We start from the raw sequence: 18,893 nt of genomic DNA on the forward strand, positions 1-18,893 counted from the left end.
AAAAACCCAAAAAAGATAAAAAGAAAAGAAAAGAAGGAACAAAGCCCAACAAAATCCAAGACCATCCCCGCATTGTAATTAATTTAAAGATTTAATAAATTAATATATCCAAAAACAAGGTTTTTTTTTCACACGAGCAAACAACAAGCTATTTTTTCTTTTTTAAAAAAAAATTAGGGCAACAAATGACTTGTATCATACATTAATGTTTTCTAGGTCACCTTTGGTGATTAAAAAATTAGGAGCCAAGTTTTTTCAACCTCAAAAACTCAATTTGAAAGTGAGTTTCTTACTAAAAAACTTAAGAACACCACCATAAAATCTTCTATAATTCACTTACAACCATAAAAATATCCCAAAATCACTTAAAAATATATAAATCAATCGAATAAAAAAACTTTAAATGAACTCCAATCTATCTTTTCTAATATTTTTATAGAAAAACCAATCATTATAAACTTTTTTCATCGAATAAAATTCATTAACACTGAATTTGGCCATTTTAATTACTTGAATGTGGCCAACAAATAACTTTATCTTTTTTCTGTTATTTTTTAGTGATTTTTTTCTTTTTTTATCAAATTCGGGATTGAAAAATAAATAAAATGAATTTTTGGATAAAAAATACAATTTTAAAAACTACAAAGAGTAAAAAAGTAAATAAAGAAAGATAGAAAGAGGAATGCCAAAAAACTTTACCGAGTGAACTTGAAATTGATGATGGGGATTTCTTTGTTTAGACTTTGGTTTGCTTTTTGTTGAATTCATTTTTCCTTTTAACATATTATAAGAAATTGGTCTATTAAAGTCTGGAATTGAAAAAAATAGCTTAAGAATGAAAATGAAAAAATACAATGTGAAAAGAAGAAGGGGTTGATGATGGTTCTAGAAGTCATTAAATAAATAAATACTACCCCATTATATTTTTTATTCAGACCAAACCAAACCACGATGAACCGCACCACTTAAGTCGTCTATTACGGAGATAGATCATCATTAAGGTTATTCTATTCATACGTGGCAATATCTCATTGGAAGCTCAGTTTCAACTAACAATAATTTGTTCCAGCATGATCTGAGCCGTGCAAAGACAGCCGGCCCACGCACAGCCACGACTACTTGGCAGAAAAGTCCAACGACTAAATTAAGGTGAAGGCCAGAAATTCGTGTCTTGAATAACCATCGCTATATCTTCTTCCCTTCGTCACTGGCTGGCAGTGAGCTAGAAAGAAAGAAAGAAAGAAAGAGGAAGATCACCATTTTCATCATGGGCAAGTGCTACCCTACAGTGAGCGAAGAGTATCAGAAGGCAGTGGAGAAATGCAAGAGAAAGCTCAGAGGACTCATCGCTGAAAAACACTGCGCTCCCCTCATGCTCCGATTAGCGTAAGACTACCCCCCCTCTGATTGTTTTATTTTCCTTCCTTTTTGATAGTGGTAACTGTTTTAAGTATTTATGGGGTTTTATATTCTCTGTTGTTGTTGATGATGTAGATGGCACTCTGCTGGCACTTTTGATGTGACTACCAAGACAGGAGGGCCATTTGGGACGATCAGACACCCAGATGAGCTTGCTCATGGAGCTAACAATGGTCTTGATATTGCTGTCAGGCTTTTGGAACCCCTCAAAGAGCAGTTCCCCAACTTGTCTTATGCTGACTTCTACCAAGTAATGTTTTCCCTGCCTTAATTTGATTTATATATTAATAATAGTGTTTTTATTTTATTTTATTCATGATTGAGACTTTTTTGTGTGTTTGATTGTCCTCACAGTTAGCTGGTGTTGTTGCTGTTGAAGTTACTGGAGGGCCTGAGGTTCCTTTTCACCCTGGGAGACCAGTTAAGTGATCAGATCTCCTCTTGATAGTTCATTCTTTATCAGTTCTTTTTCATAAGTGGTGGTGTTTTTTTCATCGTTATTCTGTGCCTGATATCGAAGTTCCTTTTTTTCTAGGGAAAATATAAATAATGTCCAAACTCCAAAGTACATATATTTTGATCAGTTTATAGGATCAATCTCTAGATTTGTGCTGTAGGATCTTTTGGTGGCCTGATGGTTTCTTTTTTATCTGAAGATCACAACTTTGAACTCATAGTGAATGCAACAAGTTTGGTTGAGTTTGATTACTTTGTAGGTCATTCAGGTAATAGATAGTATAGGAAAAAGAAAATCTATGGAGGAGGAAGTGCTCTGGATTTAAGAGCTTTCACCTACTGCTGCATTATAAGGCTAACCTGCAACGCATGCACTGTTTTTTTTGGATGAATTTTGAAATTCGGGTTCAGTGGACAGATATAATTTAGTTGTTTAGTGATATCAGTCCTTACCGTCAAGGTAAATTGACTACTCTTGTACTTGTTTGCTTTGACTAAAGATTAGGTTGAGTTTAGCATGAACTAAATTGTAGAAGCTCTGTCCATCTGCGACCAAATGAAAGTGATGTGGATCTCAGGTTAACCTGTGACCAAATTGTCAAAGCTAAGTTCCGCCAACTTCTTAAATGTATTAGTTAGCTTGAAAACATGGTTCATTATGCTAGGTGGTGACTGGCCAAGTGTGTTAGAGACAATGGACTTGAACAATGATGATATGGCTGACTTGTACTGCTATCGATTAAAGCTGTTGTTCAGAGTTGGAGTGAACAGTGCGGTCATATGGCACAATTAGATACCATCTATTTGAATGCCATTGACTGCTGTTGTTCCTGATACCTAGAAATATTTTGCACTTTTCCTTGATTGCTTTTGTAGCTTTGGTGGGATGCTAAGGGGGCCATTCAAATGAAGAAGAGCTTATTATTTGTTGGGATATCATTGCAAATTGCAGTATATATTTCAAAGCTGTTTGCAATACTTTGAGCAGTCTGGTATGAATTTTTGTAGATTTGTAGAGATAGGAAGCAGTATGTCAGAAAGAAATATAGCGATGCAGATTTTGATGTAATTTTTGTAGATTTGTAGAGATAGGAAGCAATATGTCAGAAAGAAATATAGCGATGCAGATTTTGATGTGATTAGCTGCCTTTTTCAGAATTTATGCTTCAGTTCTTAGATGATAGTACTAATCAACCTTGCATTTATTCAGGACAAGTCTGATCCACCTCCAGAAGGTCGCTTGCCTGATGCAACCAAAGGTTTGTTCAAGTTGAAAACCGAAGGAAATCACTATAATTTTGTAATTATGTTTCAAGTGGATTTCCTAATCTTTTTCTATCGCTTCAGGTTCAGACCATTTAAGGGATGTCTTTGGCCATATGGGTCTCAGTGACAAAGATATTGTTGCCCTATCCGGTGGTCACACTCTGGTCTGTTCAAAGAACATGGAATTTCTCTGCTGGTTTCTTTTTGATTGTTGCTCATTTTGTACGATTTAAGTGAATAATTGTCTTATTCTTTTTATTGATGTTAATCATTGGTTTTTGAATATATATATTTACAGGGAAGGTGCCACAAGGAGCGTTCTGGATTTGAGGGACCCTGGACCCCCAACCCTCTTGTTTTCGACAACTCCTATTTCAAGTAAGATACATTCAGCTCCAGAGATGTTTTTTATTGATATAATTTTGTCAAGAATTCAAGTTATAGTGCATGATTTTTCTATGCTGTAATCGTCTCACCAACTGGTGTTTTACATATGCTTTTATCCCCACAATCTTATACTGAATCATTTGTTAAAAAAGAAGAAGATGCTATCAAATAACCAATGCGAATTTTGATTCTGTTAAACAGGGAACTCCTCAGTGGAGAGAAAGAAGGTCTTATCCAGCTCCCGTCAGATAAAACCCTTCTGGAGGATCCAGTCTTCCGCCCCCTTGTTGAAAAATATGCTGCAGTGAGTAGACACTCATTTCTTTTCGATATTAGCCTATAGATTTTCTAAAGTTGACCTTGGATGGAAATTCCCCCCATCAACTTGACTATAACACTAAAGTGGAATTATCTAACTTTGACGTCATGGTGGCTTATCTTTAGGATGAGGATGCCTTCTTTGCAGATTATGCTGAAGCTCATATGAAGCTCTCAGAGCTTGGGTAAGTAAAAAGCAACTTTCAACTTCTGTACTACTCTCTTTAACCATTTGCCTTGTCCATATGGTTTTGGTGTCTCTGATCTTCCTCTAAAATCGGTCACTGCTGCAATTGCATTTCAGGTTTGCCGAGGCATATTGAGGACTGGAAGTAGGCCCATGCAGCTGCTGTTGTGTGTCTTATTGCCGGAGGCTGGTCTATTTTCATAGTTATTTTTTAGACTAGATAAGATATATGAATTGTGTGAAGATGGGAATGTTGTTGGTCCATATTTGTGTGTTTCTGGGTTCTGTGGGATTGTAAGCAAGCTGCCTTATATGTAGTACTGGAAGATGGAATTGTAAAGCTTTGTGTTGGTCCTCTGAGTTTTAAACTAGCCAGCTTTATGGTTTGGCCAATAAAGTATGGTAGTTGCCATTCATGGATCATAATTTTGCATTTACTTTGCTACATGGATTTCAGATAAAACAAGTGGGTGTTACAAGCAACCTGTCAAAAACTTAAATTCTTGATTTGGTCCCCAGCACAGACCCGTTCAGGTAATTGTTTGGTTCGATTCTTTCGAGCCTTTTTTTCACAGCATGGCCTAGGTGCTCAAGCAATATCGCTTGCTGTAGCATTTCACTGAGGGCAGGAAAAGGAAAGGTTTGTAAGGCAGGGCTTGTTGCTCTGATAGACAAAATGATCTCTTGATGCAGATGAACTAACTATTAAAGCTAAACAAAATTCTACTTCTGTTTGAGTAATTGAGCACAATTATCTTTTTTAAAATAAGTTTATTAGCTATGAAATACATGAATTGAGGTGATAATTTTGTTATGATAGAAAAAATTTATGAATTTAGGTTTCAACAAATTAATTTAATGAATTTAGGTTTTTGTTGATTATGTTATCATTAAAATTTTGTGTATAAACTATCTTAATTAACCCAACAAAATCAACAAATTATTTTGTTGTGCTATTTGACATAATGTCTGGTGATTTTAAAATATTTTACTTTTATGGTGTAATCATTGTCAGTATCAGTAACAATATCATTTATAATAAAAGAAGCCATGAGTTTTTAATTGTTATATTAGATATGTTTTTTAATGAGCTATTTAAAATATTATATGATCTATTTTACTAGAATATACTTGAAATAGAAGTTGAAATTACTTGAATGGTGTTGTGAATTGGAGCTAGTGAAGTTTGTTATGTCAACATAACAATCTATAGTAATAAAAATATGCATTCAATGTTTAGATTTGTGAGCATTAATGAGATTAATTTGCTATAGCTCAATTTTAATAGTAGATCTAAACAATAAAACTCTTTTAGCATGAGGTTTATCTAGATTCCAAGTAACTTTTAAAAAATCACACATGCATCATGAGCAATTGATCATTTAGGTTAGGTTGCAATGTAAAGAGATAAATATCGGTAGAAGAAATTGTTAATATAAAGTCTTAGTTGAGTATGATATTTGTTTCATATTACTATGAAAAATCTAAATCAAGTAACAATGAAAATGATTATCATATTGATAGAGTTGAGGTTATTGTGTTAATTAAGCCTATAAATTAATACATGATATTTAATACTTCTAAATTTAAAGTTGTTAATAACATGATTAACATAGATGAAATAATTAAATTAATAATCGTTGGCATTTAGGATTATCTTGCTAACGAATCTTTCTTGAAATTTTCAACAATCACGGATGCTCCTAGCAAATCAATGATTTTAGGCCGCAGGATTGGATTGAGGAGAGGAACATGAAGGTTGCTTTGTGTGTGGATGGGGTGAAGAAACATACAGGTGAAGGCTTGAAGCTCAAGTTCAATTTGGATAGAACAAACATACAACAAAATTAGGATTGGATTCAAGTTAGCATTTAATTTGAATTTGATTCCAAACAAGGTGTTAGTATTTAATTTTTTGAGTTTGTGTTTTGTATTGATATCCTGTTGTCCTCATGTGTAATTTCACATGAAGAAAAGAATTACATAATAAAAAAATTATAGGAAAGAATATAAGTCAAGCAGTCCAATGGAATATACAAGTCAAGTCAATGCCACTGCTACCTTAGATGCTCAGTCACAATTCCGTGATAAATTAGGTTTCTCAACATCTTCCATCAACATAAATTTTAAATTAAAAAAAAATAAATATTAACGGTAATTTCTAGTCCCATGTGTCCACCTTCAATAATTAAGAAAAAACAAGTAAATGGCCTTAAACTAAGCTCATTAGAGAGGTTGTTTGTTTGTTTTTTTTTTTTTTTTAAATATATTTAAAAAAAAAACTTAAAGAATTTATCTTTAAAGGTTTGAAATTATTTTAACATGTTGATATTAAAAATATATTTTTTTAATATATTTTCAAACAAAAAACACTTTAAAAAAATAACCGTTATTATATAACACCAGATAGGATTAAAACACTGTTTAGGAACGCGGTATAAAACGATGTTCTACAAAAATTCAATTTTTTTTGCTAAAAATTAATTAATTTTTTATATCTTTTAGATCGTTTTGATGCGCTCTTTCTCAAAAGTAATTTTTAAAAAATTAAAAAAAATTATTTTAATATATTTTAATATAAAAAGCATTTTAAAAAATCACCACAACCACACTTTCTAAACATGAATTAACACCAAACAAGATTAAAGAAGATTTCATCTACCAGGGAACCAATAATTTATTAAAAAACTAAAATCCAGTTTTTATACACACTTTTAAGGGATTTTCTGCATCTGATGAGGTTGGAGAAGTCATTTAGTGAACGATTTCCTGAAATTAAATACAAACCGTCCCTACAAAAACAGTTCATTATAAATCGCCACCCGGAATCATTTCAACCTATCTTTAATCACGAACTTAATTATTGGTATATTCTATAGAGACTATAAATACAAATACCTGTACATGCTCCGGCGAGCAGCTATGTTGTAACGTTTGACTCCACGATCCCAGGCCGGCCCAAGTGATAAATCAAAAGGGCATCGGAAAACGGGGAGAGAGAGAGAGAGAGAGAGAGATTCCATGATTCTTTTTGTAAAGATATGACAAAGCTATGCTTTGATGAAAGGGCCGGTAGGCCTTGAACACCTCCATAAAGACACCTTGTTGAAGGTTTGCTAAAGTAAGTACATAATCAACGCGGTGGAGGTACACGGGGTTTCCTTTTCAGACCACCATGAATGATACAAATCTTAAAAACTTGGAACAAATTGCTTTTTTGGATAAATTATAGAGATTTCAAAGGTTATAATGAGATAGTGACATTGAATTCAGAGATGAAGTCCCCATCCAAATCAAAAGGAAAGCAAAGGAGAGGGAAGATACTCAAGATCATAGCTTATTTTATTTAATTTTCATGAGGAGTTTGTCTTTAATTTAGTGGATATATAGATATTAAATTATTTAACAGTTGTGGCTTTTATCTTTTGGATTCCAAGGTTGTTTTAAGGTAACATCTGAGGTTAATTTTTTATCATATAAATAACTATATATATATATATATATATATATATATATATATATATATATATTGGTACGAAGGATTAAGAAAACAAATCGAACTCATGGAGAAAGCAACGTCTGCTAAGTCCCCTTTAAGGATAGATAGCAAGTCAAATCAAGGATGTGAAGGAGTATTTAATTTTGGTACAAAGAATAAAGAAAACAAAGGTAACATATGTTTTTCTTAAGTTTTTTATTTCTTAAAAAATATATAAAAATTGATATATATATATATATATATATATATATATATATATTTTTACAAATAAACGCAACCATAGATTTTCCCTATCTAGTGTAAGAATTTCTTATCCAGCGAGATTTTTTCTTTAGCTAGGGATTCCTTGACAAGAAAGCAATAAAGTTGGTATAAGCTTTATAAGTAGAGATTAGTATTACGAGAAAGTTTAAGCTTTTAACCCCAATAGTCAAAGAAGACTCGTGATTGAAGCCTTTATTTTTTATTTTTTATTTTTAATTAATATGGATGTACGAGTCAACTTGTACGTATTTCAATTAATTTAATGGGTCTTGAAATTAACAATCATGTAAGTTTTCAATAATTATCATATTAGCTATCATAAGACTCCAACTTGAGATTACAAGGGAAATAAACTTTTTGATCTCAAACTTTTATTATTGAGCCACCTATTAAATAATTAAATAATTGAAGTCTTTCTCTTTTAACCTGTTTAGTAGTAGAAGAATCTTTCTTTTTATAGACTATTGAGATATATGTATTTAGAGATTTATGGCTGTAGGCAATGTTGGTTTTACCCTATACATGTCTTTATTTTATGTTATTGTTTTGTCTGAGTGTGGTAGCAAAGTTTTGGTTTATCACAATAAGAAAGAGTTGTAAATATTTTATTTTAAAATGTTTTTTTATTAAGAAATATATTAAAATAATATTTATTTTATTTTTTAAAATTTATTTTTTGATATCAACATATCAAAACAATTCAAAAATAATAAAAAACATTAATCAGAAACAAAAACAAAAATCAAAATTTTCCAGAAACATTGATTGAATGCACTTCTAAACACATCCTACTTCAGGGGTGTTTGAGTGTGTATTTGTTTTAGAAATAGAAGTTGAGTTTTGGGTATGAATCCATCAGAAAACCTAAAAAAAATAAGAAAAATTAGTTTTTGTGGTTAAGTTTTATGCATGATTGAGTTGTACCCAACTACAACCTCAACCATAAAAGCTAAAACAAGAATGTGGTTGCGGTTATTTTTTACAGTGTTTTTTACTTGAAAATGCATTAAAATAATAATTTTTTATTTTTTAAAAAATATTTTTGATATCAACACATTAAAAATAATCTAAAAAACTAAAAAAATATTAATTTAAAGAAAAAAATAAAAATAAATTAAATTATTTTTTAAATATTTTTAAAATATAAAATTAAATAATATATTTTTTTAAAATACGAAGTTAATTGAGATTTGTGCACGATAGTTTGTAGCGTCACAAACCCAACAATGAATATTGTTGAAGCCTCGAAGACGACAAATGAGAGATTATTATGTTGTGGAAAACTTTTGTTTGAGGTGGGGAAACATGAAGAAAAGAAGATTTGTGATTTGTGATTTGAAAATTGAAGACTTTGAAGATTCAACAAATCCAAATTTATTTTAATGCGCGATGTAAAAATTAAATTTTAAAAATAAAAAATTAATATATTTTTAAATAAAAAAACTTTTAAAAATAACTAAATCATTGTCTCAAATGACGTGGAGGTAGCTATGAGGTGTTTGTCCAAAAAACACATTTATTTCTCTAAATGGCGTGAGATCAGGGGAGGAAGAAGATGTAACAGTGATGTGACTTGAGGTGGCAAAGGAATAATGATGGCCCCTCTTGTCTTTTTATGACTTGTTTAGAAATGTTTTTTCATAAAATTATTTTTTATATTAAAATAATATTTTATATATTTTTTATTTTTTTAAATTAACACATCAAAATAATCCAAAATATATAAATAAAATTATTTTTTTTTAAAATAAATTTTAATTTTTTTAAAAATATAGATTGTCAGTGTTTAATAAAATTATTTAAAATAAAAAAAATTATTTTTTTTTCAAGAAACAAAGCTGTAAAAAAAAAAAAAAAAACCTCCCACTTGACCCTTTCAACCCAACCCTCGAAGCCTTTCTTGTCAGAACAAGAGTCTAAATTAACCACATAAAGCCACTTTTAGGGTCCCCACATGGCCATCTCTCCACTTCACTTGCCACCATTCCCAAAGTGAAAGTGAAAAAAGCAGAGAGATGCCAACATGTTCTATGATTCTATGACCAAAGCACCATAGGACTCTTACCCTCTTCCTCTCTCTCGCTCTCTCTCTCTCTCCAAATCATTCACTTTCACATTCACACACATTCACATTCACACTCATTCTCAAAACATACCGCTACAAGACACCACCATTTCTTTTTCTTTGTATGGCACTATAAAATAATTCAAAGAGAACCTCTGCCTTTTGTTTTTTGAATCCCTGTAAAGAGCAGAGTGGCTCTTCTCTCCTTTATTGTTTTGTTCTGTTGTTTCTTTATCTGGCTTTGCCATCTTTTTTTATTTTTATGGGCTTCTGATCTAACTCAGTTGGTCGAGAGAACATGAGGTCTTGGCTTCTGCTTCTTTTCTCTCTTCTTCTTTTCTTTCACGCCTCCTCTGCTCAACCGGGTACCTCTCTCCCCCTCTCTCAGCGTAATTTTTTTTTTTGATGTGCTATGTAACATACATGTGTAGTGTTGTTGTATAAGCATCACTGTACCTACATACTTGACTCAACGTTTTCATTTGTTTTTGTTGTTGATTGCTATGCTCTTCTTGATTCTCTTGAAGATGAGATTCAAAGACGCAAATTTTATAGAGCTATAAGGTTAAGAAGAAGAAATAAAATGGAAAAGAAAAGAGCTTTCTTTTTCTTTGTCTAGTGTTTTTTTTTTTCTACATACCGTATACAGGAATGGAATTTGATAGATTTTTTGGTTAGCGACTGGCAAACAAAGAAATTTATGTGGGGTTTTAGTTTTGATGCATTAAATTTTTTGACAAAGCAGCAGCAATTCATAAACTATTTATAGTTTTGATTAAAAATATATATATATTTATGGCTGGGAGACTTAAATCTTCTTGTTTCTATGTCGTGTCTAGAAGACTAGAATCTTTTCTAATTGGTAAAGTGTTTTCTAATTGCCTGTATTTGGAGTTGTTAGATGAAAATCACACCCAACCACCAAGGCAATAAAATTAAAGTAGCAAAATCTGGGGAGTTTTAGTCCAAGTTAGAGACATTAGTTGCTTAATTACACGAGTGAGCCGCCCATTTGGTATATACAAGGCTGAGTTCTTTGAGTATGGGCAACTTTTATTGGTTGCATCTTCACAGAGATGCTACAACTAGCAACGTAGCTGGCACATGAAAATGTAATCAATACTTGAAAAATGCTTAATTCAATTCTTCCAGTTGTTTGCTTGAATAAGATGTTATGACATGCATGCACACATGTTAGCCTGGGAGGTGAAATAGCAAAATATTGACCAGAATCCCCTCTCCCCGCACTGCATTTGCTTGCTTGTGCGTGTTTCTGGCATGAAAATCCTGTTTCTGTATTCGGACAACAATGTGATTTTCTTTTTATAACCTAATAATGTGAATATGCTTGAACTAAAACAGGTTTTCTGAGTTTGGACTGTGGTGGCCCAGCAAACTTCACTGATGCACTTGGACTATCATGGACTTCAGATGTTAATTTTATTTACGGAGAAGTAGCAAGCATATCAGTTGCAAATGAGACACGGAAGCAATACACTACAGTGAGACATTTCCCTGCAGATTCCAGGAAGTACTGTTATAGATTGGATGTTACAAGTAGGACAAGATACCTTTTACGGGCAACATTCTTGTATGGTGACTTTGACAACAATAATGTCTATCCAAAATTTGACATATCTGTTGGGCCAACTCATTGGTCTACCATTGTCATTTCTGATGCTAATACCATAGAATCTATAGAGCTAATATTTCTAGCTTCAAGTTCTTCTATCAGTGTATGCCTATCCAATGCTACAACTGGGCAGCCGTTCATATCTACCCTTGAGCTCCGACAATTCAATGGTTCAGTTTATTTTACAGCATATGAAAACCAGTTTTATCTCAGCGTGTCTGCCAGAATCAATTTTGGTGCCGATAGTGTGGATCCGGTTAGGTATGCTCTAAATATCTGGTTCAAGATGCAACATGCTGTAATTTTTACTGATGTACATTTATCTGAATGCCTTTTCAAGCAACATCTGCTTATAATTCAAGAGAGATAGAGAATAAAAAAACACATTAAATTGTACAAACTTAAATGATACACAGAAATACCTCTATTCCTCATAGTTGAAATACTTTATCTCTCAAATTTGTTGCTGCTTTAAGAGTAATATATCAATTTTTCCTTTAGACATACACGCGTGCGCGCATCAAATAATTTAACTTCTTTTTTCCCAGGTATCCTGATGACCCTTATGATAGAATATGGGAGTCAGACTCTGTGAAGAAAGCGAATTATCTAGTTGATGTTGCTGCTGGTACCAAGAAAGTTTCAACTGACATGCCAATCAACGTCAACATTGATGAAAGGCCTCCTGAGAAAGTGATGCAAACAGCTGTAGTTGGCACAAATGGGTCACTCACGTATCGGTTGAATTTGGATGGTTTTCCCGGTTTTGGGTGGGCTTGCACATACTTCGCTGAAATTGAAGATCTGGATCCCACTGAGTCCAGAAAATTCAGGCTGGTACTCCCAGGGTACCCTGAGATGAGCAAAGCTATTGTCAATATTGAAGAAAATGCTCAAGGAAAATACCGTCTCTATGAACCTGGATATACCAACCTATCCCTACCCTTTGTATTATCTTTTAGATTTGGAAAGACTTATGATTCTTCCAGGGGACCACTTCTGAATGCTATGGAGATAAGCAAGTATCTTGAGAAAAATGATGGTTCTCTAGATGGTTAGTAGAACAATATTCGTTGCATGCACTCCTATAATTTTGACTGTGAACTTTAGCTGAAGACCTGAAATCTTGGTGTTTTAAACTGTGTTTGAAGCATAAGTTCTGTTAATTTGACTTTGGCATTTTCCATGAAGCAGATTATCTAGCACATCACATGTTAATTTGAAAACTTGAAACCTAAAGTGCATCTGATACTAAATTTGCATGAGGTGCAGGAGATTTTATTTCTGGTGTGATTTTACTCTACTCAACAGCAGATTGGGCACAAGAAGGTGGTGACCCATGCGTGCCAGTTCCATGGTCATGGGTGCAGTGCAACTCCGAAGCAAGGCCAAGGATTGTTAAGCTGTAATGATTTATCTCTTTTATGATTTTATTTTATGCATTTTCAGATCCATTCCTTCATTTATCCAAGTTAAGCCCCTCACAATGTATGAAGAGAATCTTGCATTCATATGGTTGAAATAACTTCTGTGTACCTGGTTTGGCAGCTCCTTGTCTAGCAAGAATTTGTCTGGGAGTGTTCCTTCAGACTTGACAAAGTTGACAGGTTTAGTTGAATTGTAAGTTTCAAGCTGCTTATCTTTTGGCTGGATGATGGATTAAATTTCAAGGTATACTGCTGTAATAGCCCCCACATGATCATATCCACTTGTCTTGTGTGCAGATGGCTCAATGGAAATTCATTAACCGGTCCAATTCCTGATTTTAGTGTATGCACAGACTTGAAGATCATGTAATGCTGGATGGATTTTCTTGATCATTGTGTTTAATCTTTGTTTTTATTAAAATGTTAACCTAACAAGATGATCCATATCTGACAGTCATCTTGAGAACAATCAGTTGACGGGTGAGCTGCCATCCTCCTTGCTGAACCTACCAAATTTGAGGGAACTGTAAGTTATTAGAACTTGGATACCATTTTAAACCAAAGTTTAAGCTGTTAGGTGAGGTTCTATGTTATGATTTATATAATTTTTTAACACATCCCCTTAAGTGAAAGCCTTTCGGACTTGAAACTTGCACAAACTCACGTTGTTTTGTGCTTAATTTTTTTTTATTAATTAGAATGAGGTTCCGAGATTCAAACTTGTGGTCATTTGGTCAATAAGACTGATACCATGTCAAATAATCATTTTAATCCAAAGTTTAAACTATTAAATGAGGCCTCAAGATATGATTTATACTATTCTCTAACAAATCTCTCATGGGAGTTTAATAATTAATATATATTTCTGCTGTGATTGATGAATGATGATTGGAAGCAATGTCACAGCTTTATATGGATATATTTTTTTGGTAAAATTGCAAGGAAATAGAAAATTACTTGTCTAAGTAAATAATTCATTTCACTGTACTTTATTCTGTTTTTTCCTTTAGTAAAATAATTTATATGCCTAACACTTGGGATAATTGTAGGTATGTGCAAAATAATATGTTATCCGGAACAATACCATCGGGTCTCGGTAGAAAGGTGGTTTTGAAGTGAGTCTCTCTTTCTCTTCTCACACCCACATGTGCGTTCACGGGCACATCCAGACCCCACTTTGCAATAGTTTATTAATTAGCTGAATTTTGCATATTATTGATCATGGGCAAAGAATTCTTTATTTAGACTACAATGTTTTATTGTATTTTTTCCAACCATAATGAGAAGCTATTCAACTACTTCTAGACATAATAAGTACATAGCCATAGTCAATTGAAGTAACTATTAACAACTGCATGTGGTTTAGTGTGTTGATCTTTTTAATTGAGGATTTCTAATTTGTTCGTTATATGTGTCAGTAGATCTTTCAATACTTCAGTGTCCCATATTCTTTTATCCTTTGTAGTTTTCCCTAAAAACCTGTTGCTCACATCTGTGCATAATCCCAAAAGGACTAGTCAGAAGTAGGAATTGATTTAGAGGCTCCATGAAATAAGGCATGTGATAGACAACCTCGTACAATAAGGCTTACTTTCACCCTGTCATAGTACCATAATCTTCCCACTCAAATCTCTTTTCACTATGGCTCAATGAACTGGGGTTTTGGTGCTTCAATCCCCCACAGGACCTCCACATTTATAATGATCCAGGGACATGCTAGTCCAATAACATTTAACCCCAACAGTCCTAGTCTGAAGTTTCTTTGATACACCCCTTTCCACCTGGTTACTTCACGTCAAGGGAGATTTTATACGTCTCCTGTATAAAATCACATTTTTGGGTGTTTGAATCAAATATATTCAACTCTGTTTTCTTGGTATAATCACAGCTACTCTGGCAACATAAATCTTCATGAAGGAGCCAGAAGAGGGAGGCACATGGGTATTATTATTGGTTCGTCAGTTGGAGCTGCTGTTCTTCTGATAACTACATTAGTGTCTTGCTTGTTCATGCAAAAAGGAAAGAAAAGACACCCTGACCAAGGTATGGCTATAAAACAATTTTGAAGTTTTTGTCTAGCCTGCCAGACTTCTCAGATGGTAAAACATACGGAACTTGTCTTTTTTAGAACAACTTCGGGATTCCCTGCCTGTGCAAAGGGTAGTTTCTACCTTGAGTAATGCTCCTGGAGAAGCTGCTCACTATTTCACATCCTTTGAGATTGAAGATGCTACAAAAAAATTTGAGAAGAAAATAGGCTCTGGAGGTTTTGGAGTTGTGTACTATGGAAAAATGAAAGATGGAAGGGAAATTGCAGTGAAAGTTCTAGCTAGCAATTCCTACCAGGGAAAGCGAGAGTTTTCAAATGAGGTAAATTTCCACCTTATTGAACTTTATTCAATAACTAAATTGCTATTGTAAATGAGGATACTTAAATTCATATTCTTTGAATGCTAGATCGTGTTTGTTATCGCCCAACTAAATTGCTGCTGGAAGATTCATGTGATTTTACTGTATTATAGTCCTATGCTGGTTGGAATTGTTTAACCACTGAATGTACAGAGGATTCTTGTTTCTAACTAGATGCCATTGGTCCTGAGCCTTGTTAGAAAATGCATTAAGTACTTCTTATAAAAGAATTACGTTGTCATTTTGGCTTCCAAACATTCTCGTGCAAATCATGTTTAGAGCCCCCAGCCCCATTGAATCTGTAAGATGCAGAATTTATATTTTTTTTTGTAAATTAAGTTCCTACTGGCAGTGCTATGGATGTTATCTAAATTTCGACAAGATTGACTTAGCCTATTATAAATCAAATTACCTTGATCTGCCTTGGAAAAAATTCAGTAAGATAGATGAGGATTCATGAACTTGTAGAACCTGCAACAGTTGAGCTCCTTAATCCTTTAATGATAGTTTCCATTGGGTTTTAGACAAAGGAAAATTAACAAGTCCCTAAATTTCCTAGGATTGTAACTACCTTGTTAATAAATGGATAAAATCCTTTATATTATTTAACTGATTTTATAAACTGTTTAAGAATTGAAGCTGATATGGAAACATGCATATGTTTTTTGAACGTCATGCACATATTCGTAAAATGAATATTGTTCTCTGGGAATTTAGTGAGTTTGAGAATCATGCTGTATTGGGTAGTATAATTTCAGTTGGAGCTGAAACTGTGAAGATTTGTTCTTGCATTTGCACAGGTGAGTCTTCTTTCAAGGATACATCACAGAAACCTGGTACAGTTTCTTGGATTTTGTCAAGAAGTTGGGAAGAGTATGCTTGTTTATGAGTTCATGCACAATGGAACACTTAAGGAACATCTTTATGGTAATTTCAAGTGTTTTTGAATTGGACCAATTTAAATTTTGACACTCACTATTTTTTTTGACACTTTGGCAGGTCCGTTAAAACAAGGAAGAAGTATTAGTTGGATCAAGCGCCTTGAGATAGCTGAAGATGCTGCAAAAGGTTTATGATAAGCCATTTTTTCCTTTTTTCTGTTTCTAACATATTATCTATCCTTCACTATGGTGAAGCCTATAACTTAAATAAGAGTTGCAGTTGAAGAGTTGTAATGATTGTGTTTTCGTACTTGTTCAGGGATTGAATATCTTCATACAGGCTGTGTTCCAGCCATTATACATAGGGATTTAAAAACCAGCAATATTCTTCTTGACAAAAACATGAGAGCGAAGGTTGCGGATTTTGGCCTTTCAAAACTTGCAGTAGATGGAGCTTCACATGTCTCAAGCATAGTTCGAGGCACCGTAGGGTATTTGGATCCCGAGTAAGGTTCTTTTCTTTAATTTTATGATAGTTCGATTTAAGTAGTATGATCTGGGAGAATTGATTATGTTGGTGCTGCTGCATTGTTAGATGATTTTAAACTTTAAAATACCATAGTTATTGTGAAGTGAATAACCTTATTAATAATCTGCTAACAACATTTGGGCAGATAAAATGGTAAGGTTATATTTAAGTTTGAGACATGACAGTTGTATCTAGAACTCTGTTATGCACTCTCTCTTAGCCATAGATGTGTTATTTATTTATTTTTTTGTGGTTTTTTACTAGCCACATTCTTGTTTCTTAAAGAAAATGATATTTTCAACTGCAGTGAGAGCCTTGAGTCAAGATTGAGTATGAGTTCGGCAAACACTGTCCACCGACATGGGTGCTTCAACTGTTATCACATTGCATTAATAATTTTTGCTCTGTTACGCAGGTATTACATCTCGCAACAGTTAACAAACAAGAGCGATGTTTATAGTTTTGGTGTCATTCTCCTGGAGCTGATGACTGGTCAAGAAGCCATATCTAACGAGAGCTTTGGTGTAAATTGTCGCAACATAGTACAATGGGTAAGCTTGTTGATTGTTCAAGGACTAGTGGCTTGGAGTTTTAACCATGTGTCTTTGGGAACTTCATCATTGATGATCATTACCTGAACAACCAACTCTAACCATCTAAATTAAATTTACATTTAGCATTACTTATTCTAAGTTGCTCTCGGCAAAATGCTTTAAGCTGAATAAATATGATTGGTGTTATTATTATAAACATGCCTTATGTCTCTATCTTTTCTCTTCAACAAAATTTGTTCAAATTCAAGATCGAAGCTTCAAGCAAAATTTTTCTTAAATCTGTAACTTGTAGAATAAAGTCATAAGATGATTTCAACCAAAGCAAGGTTGTCGAATAGGCTCAATTTGAATGCTGGGTTACAGCTTTTAAAGGGTCTTTTACTTCAGCAGATTCTTTTTTCACTTTCAGTTTGATCCTGGAAGAGGTTGAGATCATTCATTTGAATGCTGAGTTGAACATATTTGGAAATGTTCCTTATTTCCTGCTTTAGACATTTGGCTTGGTGGTTGTCACAAAAAAGTTTGCTACATTTCCTTGAGAGCTTCATTCTTTTCATTTCTGGAAATTTCTATTGCTGTTGATGAACTTGAATAATTGTATGACAGGCAAAATTACACATTGAGAGTGGGGATATCCAAGGAATCATTGATCCCTCACTATGTGATGAATTCGACATCCAGTCAATGTGGAAGATAGCAGAGAAAGCTTTGACGTGCGTCCAGCCTCATGGTCACATGAGGCCATCTATTTCAGAAGTTCTCAAGGAGATCCAAGATGCTATCTTAATTGAAAGGGAGGTGACAGCAGCAAGAGGTGTCTCTGATGAAATGTCCAGAAATTCTGTTCAGTCTTCATTCAACCTGGGTTCTCTGGATTTGGGTGGAACTGAGAATTGCCTGGCGCTTGATGAGTCCATTGCGCGGCCAACCGCCAGATAATTCTTTTCATGCTCAGCCTTATAATTACATCTTTTTGGTCTAGGATTTATAGTGCTGAAATAAAAAATCGAATCGATCCTTTAGGTTTCAAGCAAGAGCAAGAGCAAGAGCTTTGAACATGTAAATTTTGAGCTTGCAAATTATCTACATTCCCATTTTGTTGTAAATTTACCCTCTTATGGCAATGAATAAATGGATCCTCCCGTTTCTATGCTATAAATCCCATCAATGTCTGGAAAATGAGGCCTCAATTACACGGTTTAGTTTTTCAACTAGCTGGTGGCCTGCTTGTTGCAGCGAGGATTTTTTTGGCGATGCAGCAACAAATATGATCAACTAATATAAAAAATCGCACTTGAGGTCTTGGTCCAGCAGTTAAAGAGACTTGTTCCCTTCCTCTGCATCCTTTGTTTAAATCTCATCGTGCACGTCTGTCATCCCCGCGGTGCCTTACATGTTCACTGGGTTTGCAGGATGTTCAGTGAGCCGTGGGATTAGTCGTGGTGTGCGCAAGCTGGCCCGAACACCCATGTAAATAAAAGAAAAAATAATATAAAAAATCAATCAAAAATTTTAAAGAAAAGCAATCTTATTTTATTGAATATAAATGAGCAATTCTTTATTTCTTATTTTTTCATATTAGATGCATTATAAAAAAAA

The 18,893-nt window shown here is 33.7% G+C and overlaps 2 protein-coding genes and 1 long non-coding RNA gene across 3 annotated transcripts; 2 read left to right on the forward strand and 1 right to left on the reverse strand.

Moving 5' to 3' along the window:
- Positions 1-1,150: 1,150 nt before the first annotated feature.
- On the forward strand, positions 1,151-4,453 carry LOC118045884 (L-ascorbate peroxidase, cytosolic). The gene is made up of 9 exons (XM_035054630.2): positions 1,151-1,386; positions 1,495-1,669; positions 1,774-1,839; positions 3,086-3,134; positions 3,223-3,305; positions 3,440-3,519; positions 3,730-3,832; positions 3,973-4,031; positions 4,151-4,453. Exons 1-9 carry the CDS (start codon positions 1,268-1,270, stop codon positions 4,167-4,169), a joined length of 753 nt encoding a protein of 250 aa, XP_034910521.1. The 5' UTR covers positions 1,151-1,267; the 3' UTR covers positions 4,170-4,453.
- A 2,240-nt stretch (positions 4,454-6,693) lies between these two features.
- LOC140954675 (uncharacterized) lies at positions 6,694-7,363 on the reverse strand. Its single transcript, XR_012168127.1, has 2 exons — positions 6,932-7,363; positions 6,694-6,825 (listed from the first exon to the last, which is right to left on the reverse strand). It is a non-coding gene; the product is annotated as an uncharacterized lncRNA (long non-coding RNA).
- Positions 7,364-9,906: 2,543 nt separating this feature from the next.
- LOC118045885 (probable LRR receptor-like serine/threonine-protein kinase At1g67720) lies at positions 9,907-18,453 on the forward strand. The gene is made up of 15 exons (XM_035054631.2): positions 9,907-10,226; positions 11,224-11,755; positions 12,043-12,548; positions 12,767-12,899; positions 13,043-13,114; positions 13,219-13,287; positions 13,376-13,447; positions 13,971-14,036; positions 14,810-14,964; positions 15,050-15,291; positions 16,131-16,257; positions 16,330-16,398; positions 16,531-16,717; positions 17,156-17,291; positions 17,901-18,453. The coding sequence occupies exons 1-15, from the start codon at positions 10,160-10,162 to the stop codon at positions 18,231-18,233; spliced, it is 2,766 nt and encodes a 921-aa protein (XP_034910522.1). The 5' UTR covers positions 9,907-10,159; the 3' UTR covers positions 18,234-18,453.
- The last annotated feature ends 440 nt before the right edge of the window (positions 18,454-18,893 follow it).

The sequence above is a fragment of the Populus alba genome, chromosome 16 (genome assembly GCF_005239225.2).
Source record: "Populus alba chromosome 16, ASM523922v2, whole genome shotgun sequence".
Taxonomy (NCBI): Eukaryota; Viridiplantae; Streptophyta; class Magnoliopsida; order Malpighiales; family Salicaceae; genus Populus; species Populus alba.

What these genes read in the sequence shown, in the direction of transcription:
- LOC118045884 (XM_035054630.2), top strand. Translation starts at nt 1,268, where the DNA reads ATGGGCAAGTGCTACCCTACAGTGAGCGAAGAGTATCAGAAGGCAGTG. An exon ending in CTTGCCTGATGCAACCAAAG is followed by an intron (nt 3,135 to 3,222) that starts GTTTGTTCAAGT and finishes CTATCGCTTCAG; the next exon opens with GTTCAGACCATTTAAGGGAT. An exon ending in TTCGACAACTCCTATTTCAA is followed by an intron (nt 3,520 to 3,729) that starts GTAAGATACATT and finishes TCTGTTAAACAG; the next exon opens with GGAACTCCTCAGTGGAGAGA.
- LOC118045885 (XM_035054631.2), top strand. Translation starts at nt 10,160, where the DNA reads ATGAGGTCTTGGCTTCTGCTTCTTTTCTCTCTTCTTCTTTTCTTTCAC. An exon ending in GAAAAGACACCCTGACCAAG is followed by an intron (nt 14,965 to 15,049) that starts GTATGGCTATAA and finishes TGTCTTTTTTAG; the next exon opens with AACAACTTCGGGATTCCCTG. An exon ending in GTCGCAACATAGTACAATGG is followed by an intron (nt 17,292 to 17,900) that starts GTAAGCTTGTTG and finishes ATTGTATGACAG; the next exon opens with GCAAAATTACACATTGAGAG.